The sequence below is a fragment of the Aquila chrysaetos genome, chromosome 9 (genome assembly GCF_900496995.4).
Source record: "Aquila chrysaetos chrysaetos chromosome 9, bAquChr1.4, whole genome shotgun sequence".
Taxonomy (NCBI): Eukaryota; Metazoa; Chordata; class Aves; order Accipitriformes; family Accipitridae; genus Aquila; species Aquila chrysaetos.
Window position 1 is genome coordinate 15090009 of NC_044012.1, and position 19213 is coordinate 15109221.

The 19213-nt window shown below is 35.1% G+C and overlaps 1 protein-coding gene across 2 annotated transcripts in view; it reads right to left on the reverse strand.

The window, feature by feature from the left end:
* Nucleotides 1-19213, reverse strand: part of ITFG1 (integrin alpha FG-GAP repeat containing 1) — a 91645-nt gene that overhangs the window by 8729 nt on the left and 63703 nt on the right. For both annotated transcript variants that reach the window (XM_030026440.2, XM_041126374.1), the window contains exons 12-14: nucleotides 18691-18799; nucleotides 14776-14819; nucleotides 12773-12851 (exon numbers count right to left, since the gene is read on the reverse strand). In XM_030026440.2, coding sequence (XP_029882300.1) covers nucleotides 12773-12851; nucleotides 14776-14819; nucleotides 18691-18799 — 232 coding nt within the window. The remainder of the gene's footprint in view (nucleotides 1-12772; nucleotides 12852-14775; nucleotides 14820-18690; nucleotides 18800-19213) is intronic.

Consider the following 19213-nt stretch of genomic DNA (forward strand, 5'->3'; position numbering starts at 1 on the left):
TGCACAGTTGCAGAGAACAGAGCAGAGGAAAAAACTCCCAAACGACAACCACCAAAACTTCTCTGGCAAAGCCAAATACCCTTTCAAGAAAAACCAGAAACAAACTCTCATTTTTGGCTCCTGGAGATAGCTGCTAAGTGCAAGCATGCGTTTGCCACTAAACAGCAGCACTTACACCAAGGGACTACCAAGATGTGACACCTACTTTCAGAAGCAGCTCTTCAGCTTTTGTATCCTCTTATGGGGGACAAACTACTTTGTATATTGGATGATAATAATTTTGAACCTCTATTCAATACAATGATTACTTCATGGTTCTATTTTTCTGAACCTCCCCACCCTCCACCAGCTTTTTTAGGAAGAAGCTTGCCATATGCTGTCAGGCATGTTTTGAAACAGGCCTGTTTAATCATGAGGTAAATATTCTGTATTATTGTAGTTTTAGAGCTAGGATAATTTTATTTAAAAAGGCAAGATAAATGTCATCTAAATACACTTAGATAAGATCTGAAAAATCAGTTTGATGCAGTTACCTTTTTGTTAAGCTAAAATGCTATTATAGCAAAAGGAAGCAGGAACAGTCTTCCTAAAGATGAGGTGTATTTTAGATTTACTTTTTCCCCGTACAGAAACATGTAATGAGCAAGTAGACATGGAAATATTTAAATAGGATTTGTACTTTCAGTCCTCTGTTGTGAAGGCAAGGTGTACTGTGTACATTGTTAGGTGAACAACTAGATTATGGAATCTGTGCAGAGAGCATTAGCTGAACAGCTTTCCTCTTTAAGAACAGGGTTTTTTTTTCCAATAAGTTGAGATAACAGTATAAGACTTGAGTCTTGAGTCTGTCCCTGCTTTGTCACTGACTTCCCTTACATGATCTTGTCTAAATTGCTCAATCTCCAAATCTAAAAATTGAGTAATTCTCAAATTAGAGTAAGAACATAATATTTGAAAGCACTGCTTACCAACATAAAAGCAGCAAGGCGCAAAGGTAGGTTTATTAAATTTGACTTCATTATAAAAACAAACAAGGTATGTATTACTTGATCATGCTATAACATAATAAAGAATTTTCTTTAACAATTTGTTTCACTAATGCTGAATTCTGAAGGACTTTTCCCAAAAGAACAAGGTACTGCTGTAACATTTAACATTGAAAAGCTGTTAGAATGACTTTTGAGTGAAATATTTAGGATTATGAAGAGACTTCAACTGAGATCTTCCTTTTTCCTTTCATCACATAAATAAAATTAATGTCAACTAAATTAAAGGAAATAAAAGAAAATGTCATACAGTGTGTGCAGTCAGCCTTAAAGAGGTTAGAGAGTCAGATACTGCAGCTAGAATTCTTAAAAAGCATTGAATAATTTCATGGCTACTAACACTGGTTCTTATGCCTATTAAGATAAGGATAATGAAATCTTACTCTTCAGGATGTAAATAGATCATTTGCAAAGGTCAGAAAGGAATGTTTTCTTCTACATAGTAGGCACAAAATGTGCATATACCTTTTTTTTATTTGCCTTTAAAATTGGGAGATATTAGCTAAGCAGGATGATAACATATAGAAGGTTCTAGTTTACTTTAAAGCTGGCTACAAATATGAAATCTTTGAGACTATTTCTTGCTTTACTCCCCCTACATCTATCATAAATTCTATAAGAGTTTGATGGTTACTCAAATGTTCCACTTAGAATTGCAAATAAGTAATTAAGAATGACAAGTGTTTATCTGAGAAACATAAAAACCCTGAACAAAGATTAAAAATAAAAAGAGAAGTTACAGAGAGTACTGTCAACAGTTTATTGTCATATTTGAAGTTCTCAGTCACCGGTAATTAATTTACTTATGAAAATACTTCAAATTTAATTTAAATAGCAACTCTAGCTATTTGCCCTGATGTAAAACTATTGTGAACAGTTTTCTGCTTGTTCCACAAAGATTTGAAAATACCATTCCATCTTCAAGAGGAAAATGGGATTTATTTCTTGTACTAAGATTGTTCTTTTGGAAGTCTCTGCATACAAGATGGAAAAAGTGGCTGTTGCTTCACAGTTTGTTTCACTTGATCAGTAAAACTGTTACTATAAACAAGAATTAAAAAAAACTTCTCCTGTCCATGCTGTACTTTATTACTTTTTAATACTACTTCTAAGACTATTCAACACTATGTCTTTTGCCTCATGCTTCTTTTTTCAAAAAAGTTATGTGGAAGCACCCAGATATCATGGGCTATGGTATTGGTATAGGTATTGGTGTTTATATTTTTGTTTTAAATCATAAGTCACTAAGTTTATTGCTTCAAAAACCTTGAGCAGAGTAAAAAACCTCAACATTTTAAGACATGGTTTTCAGTGGTTTCAGCCTGTCAAGAGACCAAATTTTTAAGAAATAGCTAATTATGTTGGGCAGCCAAACCTTAGAAAATTTTGCAAAGTCTGATATTCAGAAATCATTCTGAACATCTCTGAATCAATCTCCTTATTTTTGAAGTCTGGCATATAAAATTTGAAGCAATACATATCATTAAGCTTTTGAAAGTCTTGTCTGAAAAACAGAATGATGTGTTGTCTGACACATAAAGTACTTGTTCTATATCTGAATTAAGGCATTTCCCTTGTTTCTGTTACACTGATGTAAACTCGCTGAAAGCTTAAGAGTAGCCCACTCTGCCCTGGGTTAAATTGTAATGTCCTCAACAGCTTATTTTAGGCAGCGTAAGTGCTTAAATGGAGCCAGTTTAACTTTATGAAGGGAAGATGACTGCATTTACATGTAGGAGCAATGCTTTGTATTTTTTCTGTCCTGGTTTCAGCTAGGATAGAGTTAATTTTCCTCTCAGTAGCTGGTACAGTTTTGGATTTAGTGTGAGAATAATGTTGATAACACACTGATGTTTTAGTTGTTGCTAAGTAGGGCTTATCCCAAGTTAAGGATTTTTTGGTTTCCCATGCTCTGCCAGCAAGCAGGTGCACAAGAAGCTGGGAGGGAGCACGGGCAGGACAGCTGACCCCAACTAGCCAAAGGGCTATTCCAGACCATAGGACGTCATGCTCAGGATATAAACTGGGGGGAGTTGGCCGGGAGGGGCAGATCGCTGCTCAGGCATCAGTCAATGGGTGGTGAGCAACTGCATTGTGCATCACTTGTCTTTTCTTGGGTTTTATTTTTATTTTATTATATTCCTTTTCATCACTATTATTATTATTATAGTATTGTATTATTATTATTTGTTAGTATTACATTTTATTTTACATTAGTTATTAAATCGTTCTTATCTCAACCCACGAGTTTTACTCCCCCCCCCCCGATTCTCCTCCCCACCCTCCTGGGAGCGGAGGGAGCGAGTGAGTGGCTGCACTGTGCCTAGTTGCTCGCTGGGGTTAAACCATGGCAGTTTCTTTAAACAGAACTGATAATGTGTGATACTGGATTTATGAACAGTCTAGTTGAACCTGCATAGATTCACAACAAGGAATTTGTTCAGTCAGCTTAAATAAGCTTATTTTGTGGAATAATAGAGCAGAATACACAGGATCACTACACAGGAGTTGAAAGACTAATGGAAACGCCGATTTCAAACTTGTGGTCTCCTGAAGCGCCATTCTTTTAATTTTTATTATGCTTTTCTTGACAAAATATCATTTGCAATTAAGTAGTCCATTAAAGCCATTCAGATTAATTCAAAACACAGTAATAATATTTAGGCTTTCAAAAGTTCCCCAAACTCAATATATTAGATGACTGAATAGCTAAATGTATTTTCATAAATAAAAATGTTATGTCATTATTTCTTCCAGTTGCTATATTTTCCTCTACATTACAAAACGATGCATTTATCAGAAGCTTTAATATATTCACCAAAATAGTAACTGAAGATAATTGTGAAGTGTGAATCCACTTGTCAAAAAAAAAAAACAAAACCCCAAAATCTGTTAGATTTAGAAAATATAACAAGGCGTTGCTTTGTTTTAGACATACATTCTTTGTACCTGTTGACAATGAAGGCAGCTTTTCTGGTAAAAACCCAGTTCATTGTGTAAAACAGAGCATCTTAGATTTAGCCTCTAGTCTCGGACTTGCATCTAAATTCTGCTGTACCATCATCTACCTTACTGTTGAGGTCAACACATGAATGACTGCCTTTTTTTTAATAGAAGAGATACACATACACATCCTAGAAAAACTGAAAATTATTCCAAAAAACTACATGCAGAAGTTGCATGAATTCCTGCATAGCTGTGAACAACATGCATGCAACAGCTGGAATAAGACAAAGCCACTTCAAGAGTTAGGTAAAAATCACAGTGAACGTGCATCACTTAAGCTGCATAGTTGAAACACTACAGTGATATTTACTTTACAGAGATTATCAGTATTGTGCTACATTGCACACCAAAGTGTTTCCCCATCTTTTGAAGCTGGCAGCTCCTTATTTTATTTGAAAATATGCCAGAACCACTTACTGCAAAAGAAAGAGAAAAAATAACTGATAGTTATGAAATACCTGTGTAATATGCGTAAGAATTTACAAAGCAGCTTTCGGAAAAAAAGAAAAAAACTCCAACAACTCCAAATCTGAAAGCTTTTTAGAAAGTTGGAGAATTTGATTTCCTTGGCTTTACTTGAAAGCTTTACTTCAGTTCCTTTCTTGCTTGCCTTTGGAGTTGTAGGTCACTGGTTGGAAAAAAAAATTGCAGTGGAGAAAGAGCTCTTTTTCTACTTAAAATTATGCGATGGTAACTTCAGCTTTCTAAGGGCTGAGGATGTCTCCCTTTTCTGACTTAGCTGTTTGCTTCTTTTCATTAGTCCAAACAATAGGAAACTCTAGATTAATGCAGTACACAACTTCACCTCTCAACTTTTTCTGCAATACCTTTTTCTGGAGTTCCAGAAATAACTGGGGAAAGTGGATTGAAAGTGCACACTTGCAACTTTGATACCTATTACCTGCAGTGCTGCTAACACTTGTGATACTTCTTCTGAAAGCCCGAACTCCAAATCTGATGCATTTATATAAGCATATGTGTCTTCATTAAGAATAACTTTACATCATAAAATTATAGAAGTAAAACTAGAAATTCTTTAAAGAGACCCAACCAACCAATGAAATTATCATAGTCCTGATATTCCAACCCTTTGCACAAGGGAAAGTTGTCTAATTTGTAATGCCTAAATATGTGAAGTTTGGTAATATTGCATGCAATATTACAAGTTCAAATAAGTTTTCTAAACAGAAGAGAGTTATATAGAAAAACATACTAGCAGGGTATTCCCACCTATAGCAACCAGAAAATCCCTTGTAACAGAATCCAGCCATTCAATTATTAAATTATTCCAGCTTGTTCCATGAATACACTCTTCTTTCTATATAGTGGAATTCTACATAATGAATCCTGCAATGTCAAATGGCTATTGACATTAAGCTTATTTTCCTTTTGTCTGGTACATATTGCAATGTTTATGTTTAAATTCATTACTATAATAGCTGCTAGACATTTGTGTTCACCTCACAATCCAATTTAGTTAAACAGCATGAGAACTCAATGCAACAACAGGGAAGAGTAAGCAGATTTCAGAAAACCAGAAGGGCACGACTTAACAGTCTGTGAAAGGTCATTCTGCCATGGAAGGTTTAAAACAAAACAAAACAAAACCAGCAAAATGAAAGAGCTCTGAAATGAGAATTGCAAAGGCTATCAGTCCACACAGCTTCAGTCACACAGATGCTTAAACAAATTATGACTTGATCCATATGAGCAATTCAATGAATCTATTCATATGATAATATTATGCCTACGTATAGATATTGATCTTTGAGTAAACCTTAAACATTTATTGTTCTGCTATTCCTGGCCGGCAAGATTAGTATTTTTGGTAGGCACAAACTGCAACTTTGACCCTATTTATTTCAAACTATAAGTCTACTGACATATTTTTACTTTGAGAGAGAAAATTAAGACATCCATAGAACAGGCTGAAATATGGAAGATATTCTCCCATTTTAAGTGGAAGTAAAAACATGAAACAATACATCAACCTGAAGCTCTAGCCAGGTTGGGCCTGGCTTGCACAATCACAAGGGTTCATCCGATACATACAAGACGTGGTACCTCAAAAAAGATAAAAAAAATTTGGGGTGTGCCACACACTGTACAGAATAACAAGCCCTCCCTCCCCCATAGGTGTCCTTATCACAAAAATGGCAAGAGGGAGCTGCAAGCGTTTATTGCCTCAGCTGTCTGGCTGGTCAACACACTAAGGAGTCAGCCAGTACTGCTGCATTTATGGCAATGCATAGCTACCAGTCTTATCCTTCTGTCTGCAGACAGGCAGACTTCAAGGCCAGAAATTCCTACAAAGGAGAGAAAGAAAACGTATCTGAGGGTTCAGATGTTACACAGAAGAAGGAGAAAGCAAGCAGGAAGACAGAAAAATTGGGTTGTAGCTGAAAGGGGAAGGGCTATCAGAAGGAAAAACAGAGTAAAAAGATGCTGATGGCTAAAGGCAGCCTGATGTTCATAGTATTAAGTCTCTACAGGACTACACAATCATCTGACTTGTTCAGCCCTTGACCAGGCAACATTGCAATAATAAATTTAAAATGCCTGTCTTGTGCTGGTGCTACAATATGAAACTGTCCTTGTGCAGTTTCTGAAAACATTTCAGTAAATTAACAGCTGCTCCGTATTAAAGTATCTGATCATATTTATGTTGTTCTGGGTCCACAAGGACATTAGTTCTAAGAAAATCAGTTTGTGTTATTGGTAATAAACAAAACCAAACATATTCAAGTAGGTAGCCTTCTCACGAAAACGCGAAGGATCATTACTGGGACCTACTTCGGCTTGCAAAAATGACATGCCTGCATTTTAGCCAAGGTTGGAACTGTTAACAAATAGAGCCATATAGTTGTAATCTGCAGTAATCTAACTGGCACCAGTCACTAAGCAAAATTCTATTCAAAACGAAAGAGATTTAGTAGGGCTACTATTTCATTATCAACAATGATTTTTCTAGGATGCTGAAGTTTAAACAAAAAAACACAACAAAAAAACAACAAAGCCCAGCAGCCTGCATTTGGTTAGCTTTACTAAATTCACCTCATGTATCCTCTCTGCACCCCAAGAACAGTTTTGATTTACTCTGTGCTCAACTTGAGATATAATACCCTAGTTATTATACTCTTAATTTATGCTATGCATTGTTGCTTACAGGATGCAACTAAAAAACACCACGTCAGAATAATACCAGAAATTTCTCAGAAGCCAATAAAATCCTGGAAATGCAGATGTAAAGCTGAAAATCCAGGCTGACACTCATACTTAACTATGGGTTCTCCTTAAAAATAACATATGCAAAAGAAATGGGGAGTGGAAAAGGCAGATCACAGGGAACGGATGAGAAAGCATGATTTAAATTTGAGTTTGCGTACTTCTCCCAGATTTACACCTGGACCTGATCTGATCTCAAGCATAAAATTCCTTAAATATTTGAAGAAGCTGTTGCAATTAAATTTCCTCTCGGAGACAGAAGGTCTGTGGAGATATTAACTGCAGATGTAAGACCCAGTACTTCCCCACTCTAATGCTCATTTTGGCAATTGCTATTCCTTGTAGCTAATTTAGCAGTATTTCTTGTTGGAAGATTACAAGTGAATTGAGCAATGTGAAAGTAAAAGCACAGAATATGCACTAATTATTATTCTGCTATCTTTTAACAACATACTGGAATGTTAATAGGAGAGAGAATAATTCTAACAATGTTTAAAAAAAAAACCCCTTGTAATTATGCAAATTTCTTGTAGTTAAGGCTTGGCAGATCAAAGAACCTTAAAATGAATTAGATAAGGACAGCCGTATGTGCCTTTTTATTTTACTCGTTGCATGAATATTGCATACATGAAAGATACCATAATTCAGAACTAAAGACCTGCAGAATTAGGAAGATCAGAAGCAGAATGGTGTACATTTCTTTGAGTACTATATGATTTACTTTAGCCCAGGGCTGGAAGGATAACTTAAGGTGACTCGATAGTTTGGTTTCAGTGGTCCAGCCAATAACCATTCTCCTGCTAAGACCAGTGGTAAAGACAACAAATAGCATCAGCTGGCTTGGGGGGCAGGGGGGAGGAATGGTGAGCATCGTTTTTATTAGAAAAAGAACTATGTTGTTACTCACGTTACTTCTTGGGAAAGAGATGAATTATTTAAAAAATATGATTACAAAATATCACATTATCTCATTATTGCTTTCATATAATTAAAAGCTTCAGATATGGATTGTTCCATAATATTATATAAGGCATGCAAATAAGTTGATGAAAATTATTTTTAAAATGGTATATTGATGCCATACTTTTAAAAGCTTAATGTGGAAAAGATGTTTTGTAGGTTTATACGTGGCCCAAAAATGCCATGTGGGTTTGGTAGTGCCCACCAGTACACATATATAGAAGTGTTGCTTGAGGTATTTCTTGATAGTCAAATAGAATACAATTCTGATGTAACAGACTGTTTTTCAAGATAATAACCTGTAGGCCAGTAATTCTAGTTAGAACATTTACCTTATTTTACCAGTAGGACTTGTAAAAGAAGAAAGTTTAGCTACAAACTTAATATAATAGCTTCAGAAAACGTGACTTAGAAAGGTTCTTGCAGGAATTATACAGACTCAGAAAAATCTATTAACATATTACAGCTGAGAAACTGATCAAAGACAGTATTAGAAAATTCCATGTAGCAATACTGCTAGGGTCATAATGCCCTAGGAATTCATTACTGTTATTTCATAATGCCAAAACAGAAAAGGAATTCATCATGATTAGACTCTTAGGTTTTTATTATTGTAAATACAGTAGCTGTGAAGATGAATGGTACTATAGCAGTATTAAATCATATTTGATAGCTGTTTCTTAAAGTAAATTGCAAAAACATTGCATTTCTAAAAGCACTGCCCCCCCTAAAAAAACCCCAAACCCACAAACAACCAAACCCTAAAGATAATGTTAGAGAAAAATGTATTTGGTTTTGTTCTTGAAAGAGAGAACCAGAAAAAAAAAATTAAGAAAACGATACATGAAATAGCTTAAAATTTGGACCTAGCTTTATTCCCTACAGATATAAGGAATTTGTAAGCTATGTGCATTTTTCCATGACACAGAAGTCTGTAGTTGGAAGAACATCTTTAGTTTGCCACTAGGTTATTTTATAAGCTTGCTTAAGTAGTAAGTGCCAAAGGGTCAAACATACACAAAACAACCCCATCTAAACTTGTATTTTCTCAAATTGCGGTTTAGAATCAGTTTATACTGCTGTGAATTAACCTTTTAATAGATATTCTGCACTCAAGATCCCACAAATCCATTATGTTATCTTCGGATTAAAATTATGTCAATTTATAAAAATAAAATTTATTTTAAAAAGCAGCATGTAATACATCAGATATGCCAAGTTTCAGTCCTCTACAGTTACTATTTATGACATCCCAAATATAAAATACTTTTAAGAATCTAATAATATAGATTCTGCTAGCTGTTAGACATGATTTTTTAAGTGCATTGTATGAATTCACTTAGAACATCAGATTTCTGAGATTGTGTTCATTACAAATAAGTTGCAAGAGTTAAAGACTTCCCTGACTAAATGAACAATTAATCTAAATGACTATAAGTAGATCTTAGCAAAGGTTATGTTGTTTTTTTGATTTATAGCCATTTTATAGCACTTCCCTAAGGAAGAAAAAAGGGTCGGTTTCATGGTTTTACTAATGTGTTTCTTTTCTTAGGCAAAACCCATCTTTTTTGTTACTTAGGCAAACAGTTATGCATCAGTACTCCTGATTCTGCGATAATAAGATTGTGTGTAGGTATCTATTCACAAGTATTAGGGCCAAAGGAACTATGAATCTGTGTTTCCATTAAGTTAGCTAATATTCATACAGGTGCACCAAATTTAGGCAGGCCTGCATTAAGTCCCAGTGAGCCTGAAGGAATAAATACATTACACTACTTTAAACCCACTTATTTCTTCATTTAGATGCATGTTCACCCAATGAATGCAGTCAACTAACTTTGTGACAGGCTGAAAAGAAATTTTGTAATATAGAAATTATAGTAATTTCCAGTAACTCTGACAGCAGCTCTCAGGAAGAAGCTTTATCAATAGGTCCATATTCCCAGAAGACAGGCCCAAAGAACAGAGGGGCAGTGATGAACTGCAAGTAGCTTAGTTAACAGCATAGGGAGGGATTAGTGAACGCCAATCTTTATTACAAAAATTTGTAAAAGTAAAAAACTTTTTACTCTTTTCTAAGATAGAAAGTGCATTCCAAACTGTTTATACTTCTGTTGTTTTGAAAAACAAGTACTCATATGTCTTTTAAAAAAAGGAATAGGTACAACAAAATTGCTTGTATTTTAACAGTGTATGTCTTAGTGGTATCCTATCAGAAACTCAACTCTAAAGCCAATATGCAACATGGAAGCAAGAGGACAAAACCCCAAGATATCTGGTCATCAAGAAGAACAGAACAGAAAAGACACTCCAATGTGGATTTAAGTAATATGGATAACACAGTAGGAATCTCTAGAAATCTGTCCTGAGGCAAAATACCTTCAAAAACAGGACAGAAGCTGTGAAACTAAGGACGTCTGTATTTGTATGAATATGAATCCCGCTTGTCTTTGCAAGAAGCCCTACTTCCTGTATAGAACCTGCAACATCTTTTAGCCTCATCTTCTATTTCCCCATAAACCCTCCACAGTACAGTAAACTTTTTTCTGCTATGCTCCGTCGTTACTGCTTGGGCAAGAACATTTCAGTTTATGGCTAGTTGCAACTGCACGCATGCTGACCATATGGCCAGCCTAAGGACAAAACCAGACCAAATAATCGTTGATCTGTAACTAAAGTCTTTTCCTCATATGGAATTCTGTCTTCTACTGAACTACTGATTTTTACAGAACTGGCAAGAGTTTTATTTGAGGCACGTATGCTCCAGTTAAAATTGGTTTAAGTAAGCTAGTGGATTCAAAAGTTATTAGGGACCACAACTAACCAAAAAGACAGCATACTGAAGTAGGTTTCCCATCCACAGTAATCCAAGGCTTTTGAGGGATAAGGAGTAAGATCCTGTGTAGGCCTTTACCAGTATTTTCTGATACGGTTAACAAGATAGGCTGTACTGTGACTTGGCTCTGACAAAGCTTGCAAGCCTTCATCTTGGTAATTGGCAATAATGAGATCTGCCAGTTGTTACCCAACCAGAACTGGCTGCCTAAGGGCATGGGTTGGATAGTCTAACAGAGTGTAACTAAAAATCTCTAAACTCATCATGGGGTTTTAAGTGTTTCTAACTAAATATGTAAGCTCTTTTTAAATTTAGCTTATGAAGAAAGCCTTCAGAGCAATCAAGCTGAGCATACAACTAACAGGATGACTAGTTTGTTAAAATGAGTTTGTGCAACAATTAGAAAGAATACTCTGCATTTTCATGTTAGCATTAATTATTAGTTTAATTAAAATGTAGACTAATACTTTCAAAGCTTTCAAACCCATATCTAAGCATGTACGAATACAGAAGTGCTACAGAATACCAGGATACGTTTATTGCAGGTATCTGGCTCATATTTCAGGACATCTTTCTCTATTTTTTTAGGGTGGAATGGACAGTCCTGAGCACAGTATTCAAGGCGAGAGCATTATCACTGATCTAGGACCTTAACATGTCAGCATTTTTTCCCCTTTAAATTAGTGTTATACTATGGGAAACTTTTTTTTTTAATCTGAGTTTAATTTGAAATAAAACTTGAGTGACAGATGCAGATGACTGCCACCATTGGGATGGAGTCACAATGGCTCAACTTATAGACGTGCATACTCTGATCATGTTTTGACTTGTGAGTTTGGATTTTCTGCCTAAGCAAAAAGTGAGTCCATTATGGTCATAAGATTAACAGTCATAAGTTAGACTAATAGACCACTTAGTATAGTCACCTGTGTCTTGTAGGAGCCACTAGTACAGGATATTCTAACATTAGGCACTGCTTGGACTGTGGCCTAATGGATTATTCTTTTTTTGTCTACTTTGGTTTTGGACTCATGTAGACTGTGGCATCTGCAACATCTCATGCAATTAAAGCTCTAGTTAAGCTACAAGTTGCATGAAGCACTGCTTTTTTCCATTTATTTTGACCCTGTTACCTAATGATCCTTTGACAACTTGTAGTTCTTGTATTATGTGAAAGGATGCAGCCATTCCCTCTCTATCTTCCTCATGATTTTATAGATGCCTGTTAGCCTGCCAGATGTAGTGAACAACTGCAGAAAAATACATCCTGTTTTTACTGAATATTATGTTGATCCTTCTTCATGTGGCTACAAGATTCTATTCAGGTATTTCAAAGCCACTGTTGTTTCTTAATATATAATTGCTAAGGAAATGGTAGAAAAAGTAAAGCATTAGAAGCTTATGCTGTTTCACAAACTGATGATATTGTACTCAATAATTTTTCAGACTGGGCAAGATATAGCCAACTGTTCAAACACAATTTGCATGGTACAGAAGAAAATAAAAAAAGAGTGCAGCTACAATGTTTGTAATAAATATGCAATCTGTAGAGAAAGAAGAGAAAGGTAGGGGTTTTTGGCCTTGTAAACTGAAGACACTATTCAAAACCAGTCCCACTTCCTTTCCAACTTGTTAGGTTGCTGAGAAGTATATACAGACAGACCATGCCATGTGTATTCTCATTGTGGGGTTATCTTACCTGACCCATTTTTCAGGTATCCATTTGCATCTACAGTAGTATACATGATGTAAGGACCAGGCTGATTAACACCAAAAGGCTACAAGGCAGGGGGAAAAGCACACAAAATTTTAGGAACAGATAAAGCTATATTAATAAAACAGTAAACCAAAGAAAAATATTTCTAGATCAATGATTTCCTTTTGGTATGGATAATTTAAAAATCTTGCAACTTTTTTGGTCATAGCATTATGTGGAAATTGATTTTCAAAATAAGGCTAATCAGTTGCCTAAGTGATATTTAGCTTCACACGAAGAAAACAATACTATTCAGTATTCTGGCAAAAGGTTTAATGTTTCCTTGGAAGTTACAAGCAAAATAAAAACATAAAAATTGGAAGTTCTGAAAAAGCAGAACTCATTTGATATTGTCTGAGAGAATGCACTATCTTGATGGTCTTTCTGAATTGAGAAATACTACACAAATTCAAAATTTTGTTATCATTATTTAGCGGCGTTTTATTTAATTCATGTAAGTGGTTGAGTAGTTACTTGTTGAGTACCAATATCTATTTTAAGCAAATTCTCTTGAGGGAGAAAATGTACTTAAACAAAGTACAGTTATGGGGGAAAAAGTTAAATTAAAAAAAAAATTAAAAAAAAATAAAATAAAAAAAATTCAAGGGGACTTGTGGATTACCAAAGGATGAACTGTAATAAACGCACCTAAGAAGGGGGGAGAACAATTATCTGCTATGGTGGGGAAGGGAGAGGAGGGGGGACAACTGTAGGAACAGATTTTAAAGAAAATTTTCCTTTTTTTTTTTTTAAGTGCTGAATTCAAGCTGATATTAGGGCACCAAATCCAGTAAAGATCTTTCAAATGAATTGCAGAAAGAACACTAAAAGAAGAGATGATGACAAATTTCACACCATGCCTCAAAAAATTGTCAGTTCTAAACCATAAGAATAACTGATGAGAGATGGGATCAAAGCCTGAAAAATAATAATTGATTAGAATGAAGAGTAAGGAGACCGCAAAGGTGATGTTAATGCAGGTTTATGGAAGATGAGTAAATAAGGAGAAAATCTGATTTATTTATTTTTTTTTGTGCTAAGTAGCTGTATTCTGGCATAATGTACTTTATGTTACTTTCTGACAGAGAACTTCTATTACAGTGGAGGCAATGATCTTGATAATGATATGTTCACCAACTTCTGTTGGGAAGATTTGCTTTTTAAACCCTCTCTTTAGTTTTGTAATTAAGCTAATAATACTATCAACTCCCCTTATTATTTTATATCAGAAATTAACCCCTATGTCTTAAAATATGCTTGAAGAAAAAGTTGGTCCTATTTGAAGCAGTTTTTATATTTTCAAGTCAAAACTAAATTTCATATTTTTGCAGAGCTAAAGCACTAATGCTAGCTTTGATTCCTCTAAGTTCTTTTAGGCCAACTTTCACGTGAATATTGCTAAACAATTTGCTAATTGAAAGTTTGGTGGGTGAGTTTCAGGGTCTCTGGAGATGATTAAAATAATTGAAATAAATCAGCTCATGTGTACGTAGCTATCTGCAGAATCATGAGAACGAAGTATATTTCCTTCCCTTCTCTCCTTCATTGTACCCACATACTGTATTTTAGTCCAGAAGTAGCTATATGGCTGTATCTGTCCCATAATCAGTTTTGCCTGGCCTTTCTGGCTGCCCAGAACAAGACTTGGCCCACTACACAGTTTGGGCATCCAGCTGCATTACACAAGTTTTTCTTATATCTGGTATATCCCAGCCCCTGTGATGCTGGGTAACAAAGCTCACTGCAGAATCAGTCAATTGATTTCATCTCTGAGCAGGCAGCTGGCAAAAGGTATGGGTCTCAAATATACAGAACTTGGCCAGTCATAACTTGGATTATGCACTCTTCCAGTCAAAAACTGTCTTAATATGTGGAGAGGTTTTCGTATAATTAGACCTTACCTTATTTGAAGCTAAATAGTAATGCAAAGTTATAGTTACACTTACTGTTATTTTCCGCGGACAGTCATTAGAACAGAGGCCACTGAGAACTGCAAAAACAAAAAGTGAGCTTGTAGTGTTTATGTTAACAAGCCATCTTACAAGCACTACTTCTGAAATCTGTTGAAGTATAGTAAAAGTGTCATGTATCCATTAAAACACAAAGAGAATATATGTCTTCTATATGACTTATATTAATGTATAAAAAAAATCCCTAATCTGCTTGAAGCATACTTCTTTGCATAAATTAATCAGCTAGTCACTGTTTTATCATACCTCACTGGTTAACCAGCTTCAAAAGGAGATATCTGCCAGTTAAAAAATTCCAAATTAAAACATTTTAAAAATAGTGGACTGTACATTTTATTCATTGTTCTTCATTTCTAACCTTTTAAAAATATTGGCAGAGATTCAGCTTTACTGTTTTAACTGGTAAAAAGGTAGGTAAAGGCTTTTCCTTCTATACAAAGGATAGTTTTACAACTTGATTTAAAGCAATTCACAAAAGCTGTAACAAACAAAAATCCCATTAACTATATATTATATGAATTCGAAAGTATTATAAGCAGATGTGTATAATGCTACTTAATATCTAAAGCCTGTGACAGTTGTTCAATTGCTTGTTTAAAACTGTTAGTTTCAAAAATCAGTTAGAGAAATATCTGTTAAACAATTATAATCAACTAAATGACGGACAATGAAAGCCATCTGTTCTACAACCTAGAACATCCTGTCACATTGAGTATTAGAACATCAGTACTAAAATGTCTTTACAACAAACAACAAAAACCACACACACACAAAAATAATCTAAGGTGTCATCCTGATGCAAAATTCAGACTTCAAACCACAACAGTTTGGTTGAGCAGCAGCCCAGTAATGGCTATGAGCAGGGAAGAGGATACAGACCAGGCAGTATCGAAGTCAAGTAAAAGCATAACTTCTCCATGAATTACAGTATCTCGAGGCAAGCGTGGCAGACAGTGAAAATTAAGATTTGGACCAGATGTGAGGGCACATCATCCTAACCACCAGGAGTTTTTTAAAGCATTTTCTGTCTGCTTTAAGGCTCCATAGAATTTAGCGTACAAAATGTTTGGGCACAGTGAAATACTAAAAAGGTGCACATAAAATGTTCATAATGTAATAGTCTGATTAGAAATTATTCCCTATTGAAGTCAGAAATGGCACTGTTCTAGTGAAGGAACATTTCTGATATTTTGTGTGCAAATATTAATAACTGTCATGATTCCCAAGTTATCGTTCTTTGCATGATATAAAAATGTTGAAATTTCCAAATACAGAATAATTTAATATTTTTATACAGTCAAAAAAAATTATCTGGACAAGTAAGATGAAGGTGTGGCAAAGCAGAATTTGAAGACTGTATGTATCTACAAATAGACTTTTTAAGCTATAAGCTTATTTTATATGTTATACATAGGCATGTATGTAAGTGGAACCAACTCTTCCCATTTTGATGCAAAACGTCACACTGCAATTTGCTGTTCAATTTCTTTACTGGAACAAATAATGTGACAAAGTACATTTGACATTAGTTATAATGAGCAAAACTGTTCTCACTGTTCATATGATGAATAAGCGAACACAATGCATTTATTGATATACTAACTCGCACAAAGCATGTTTTGTTAGAAATACTCTCCCCTATATCACAGTAAAATATTTTTAGACCACTCACTAATTCCCATTTCCTGGGGTTTCTATGCGAAAATATTCACACCCTAAAAGGGTGCTAAAAAAAGGCTTGGTCCAATTTTTAAGATAGAGTTACACAGAGGGAATCAAAAAGCATGTTGCAAATTACTCTTTTCCCCATTAATATATCACACAATTATAATTCTAATATGGACTTGTGAAGAGGATTTTCTGCATGCTTGTGTGAATTACACTACCCATATACAGAATTATTTAAAAGAAGGCTTCCACCAACATCACAAATCATTATGGGGTATTATGATGAGAATAAAGCTCAGGCTAAGGAGAAAGCAATAAATGCATCAACCCCCAGTAGTAGCTGTAGTTCTGTTTATCTTATGGCATGCAGAATGTGTGCTTTAGAAGGATTAGATGCATTTAAATAACATGAAGGCAAATACAGTTTTTGAAGGTGAAGCTCTAGTTGTTCCTGTTTAGCTTTGTCCTCACGAGCTCACGTACAGCCTCATTTTTTACACGTTCTCAAAAAATCAGGGAAGACAGATAAGTGATGAGCTCAAAGCTCAATACTTTTGCAGTCAAAGAAGATGGTAGGGCATGCAATTTGAAATCCTAATTACTCTCAATTACAAATATCATAATCTAACTCTAGCCTTTTAAACCAAGTCTCTAATTAATTCACACACTCTTGCCATGTTCATTGCCATTCCATGCTTTTATGGTAAGATGTGTTTTGTGCCACGTGGTGCTTTTAGGCTGAAAACACCAAACTGACTCACACATGGAAACAAACTGGCTCTCAGAACAGATCAGGTGGCATAAGCAAAATATACACCATGCCAGTTGTCACTGAAATGAAACCAGCCCATTTTGCACTAGATTCTGCATCATTTCCAGATGATGTAGAAAAGACCTCCAGTAAAGTAGGCTTGATATGACAAAGGTACAGCAAAAAAGACAAAGTCCCTGCTGGAAAGAAAACACTGCAACCACTTAAGGCACAGATGAAAATAAGTGTACTTGGCTATTGTTTCTTGCCCAGGTTTCTGAAAATAGGCAAGATAAAAAGGCAGTCATTGTGGACAAACAAAGCATGTTCCTTCAAGTCAATATTGCTGTAATTTCTTCTGTTTTCCTTCTCTCTCACTGTGGCATATATATTTATATGTGCAAGGATAATTATATTTTTCCTCAAATTAGTGACTTATGAGCTAATATTCCTCCAAATTTTAAAGAGCATCACACATTTAAAAAAAAAAAAAAATCTAAGTTGAATGATAGATATGTGTAGATCTAATGCCATTTTTACATTGACAACATTATGTTATGTGAAAAGATAAGTGAAGGTATTGTACAAAAGCTTCACAGAAGGGGCCTCGTAAGTTCAGCTAGCCCAACCCTTTCCCTCAAAAACAATTAATTAAGTATACTACACAATTTCTTAATCTAGTTGTCAGGACCTCTAATGTTGGTAACTCTGCAGTGTCTCCAGGAATTTATGTTAGTACTTCACAAGCTGTCATTTAGGAAATTATTCTTACTATTTACTCTTCGTAGTCTGTTACTTTATGTTGTGTCCTGCATGGACAAACAGAAAACACTTCCCCCATTGTTATGCATCATTATGGACTGAAGACATGGATCTTCCTTACATTTCTCTTCTAGGCTGAATAACTTGGTTCCATGTGCTTTTTCCCTGCAGATCATATTTTCAGACACTTGATAATTCTTGGTTTTCCTTCAGAAGCCAGCTCAGAAATGAGTTTTTAAAGACCTAGTATCTGTCTTTAGAATTTTGCTAGGATGCAGAAAGAAAGGTCCAGGATGAAAGGAAACATTTAGCCTGCCTCTATTTAACAAGCAAAATAAGACATGCATTCTTGTAAGAAACATACACACTCAAGAGATGATGAACACTTATTTAAAGGTTACTGCGGTCAACATGGATATTAAAAACTGCTAAAGTGTTGAAAATAGTGGGCAGAATTACTTTGAATTTTAATAAGTACACTAAAATAAAAAAAAGAAAAAAACCTGTTGAAATGAAACAAAACCAACTCATCCAAGTTCAGATTCTGCAACAAGAGATTTCTGCAGTCGCTAATATTTTCCACACTGCATTTTTTCTTTTCTAGAATTATTATATGCAGAGCATTACCATAATGTTTTCATATACAAGGCTCAAATATTCACATTCTTCTCAATGTCCCATTTTGACTTGATTATACAGTGATAACTCACCAATAACTTTAACAAAATAGGCATCTGCTTCAAAGTTATTTTTTAATGTATGGATAGCAAAATCCTTGTTGGAGTAGCCTTTGCTTAGCACAATGATATCCAAGATTCCCTAGAGGGAAAAAAAAAAAGTTTACTCTAGAATGCTGATTTACTCTAGGTAACGTCTAAATTTAGCAAACAAATTCCCTTGGAGATACAAAGAAAAAAAATAGAATGTGTGCAGCAAAATTTACACCTTCACTACTAATTTTATATCTTTCAAATCTTATTAATCTATGGCAATTTAGGACAGAATGATCCACCCACAGCTAACCAGGACAATGCATGTGGTTTGTGGCTTCTTTCTTGTCACCAAAGAGGGCAGCTCAAATGGAGCATATTGAGGGTCAGCAAACTTTTAGGCAGTGACGGGCTGCTGCTATCTGCTCACCTTCCAGGGAGCATCCCAGGAGTGAATTTCCCAGGCTGAAGGCACTGCCTGCCGTGTGCTGTAAAGCCAACATTTCTACAAAGCAGTCTGCCA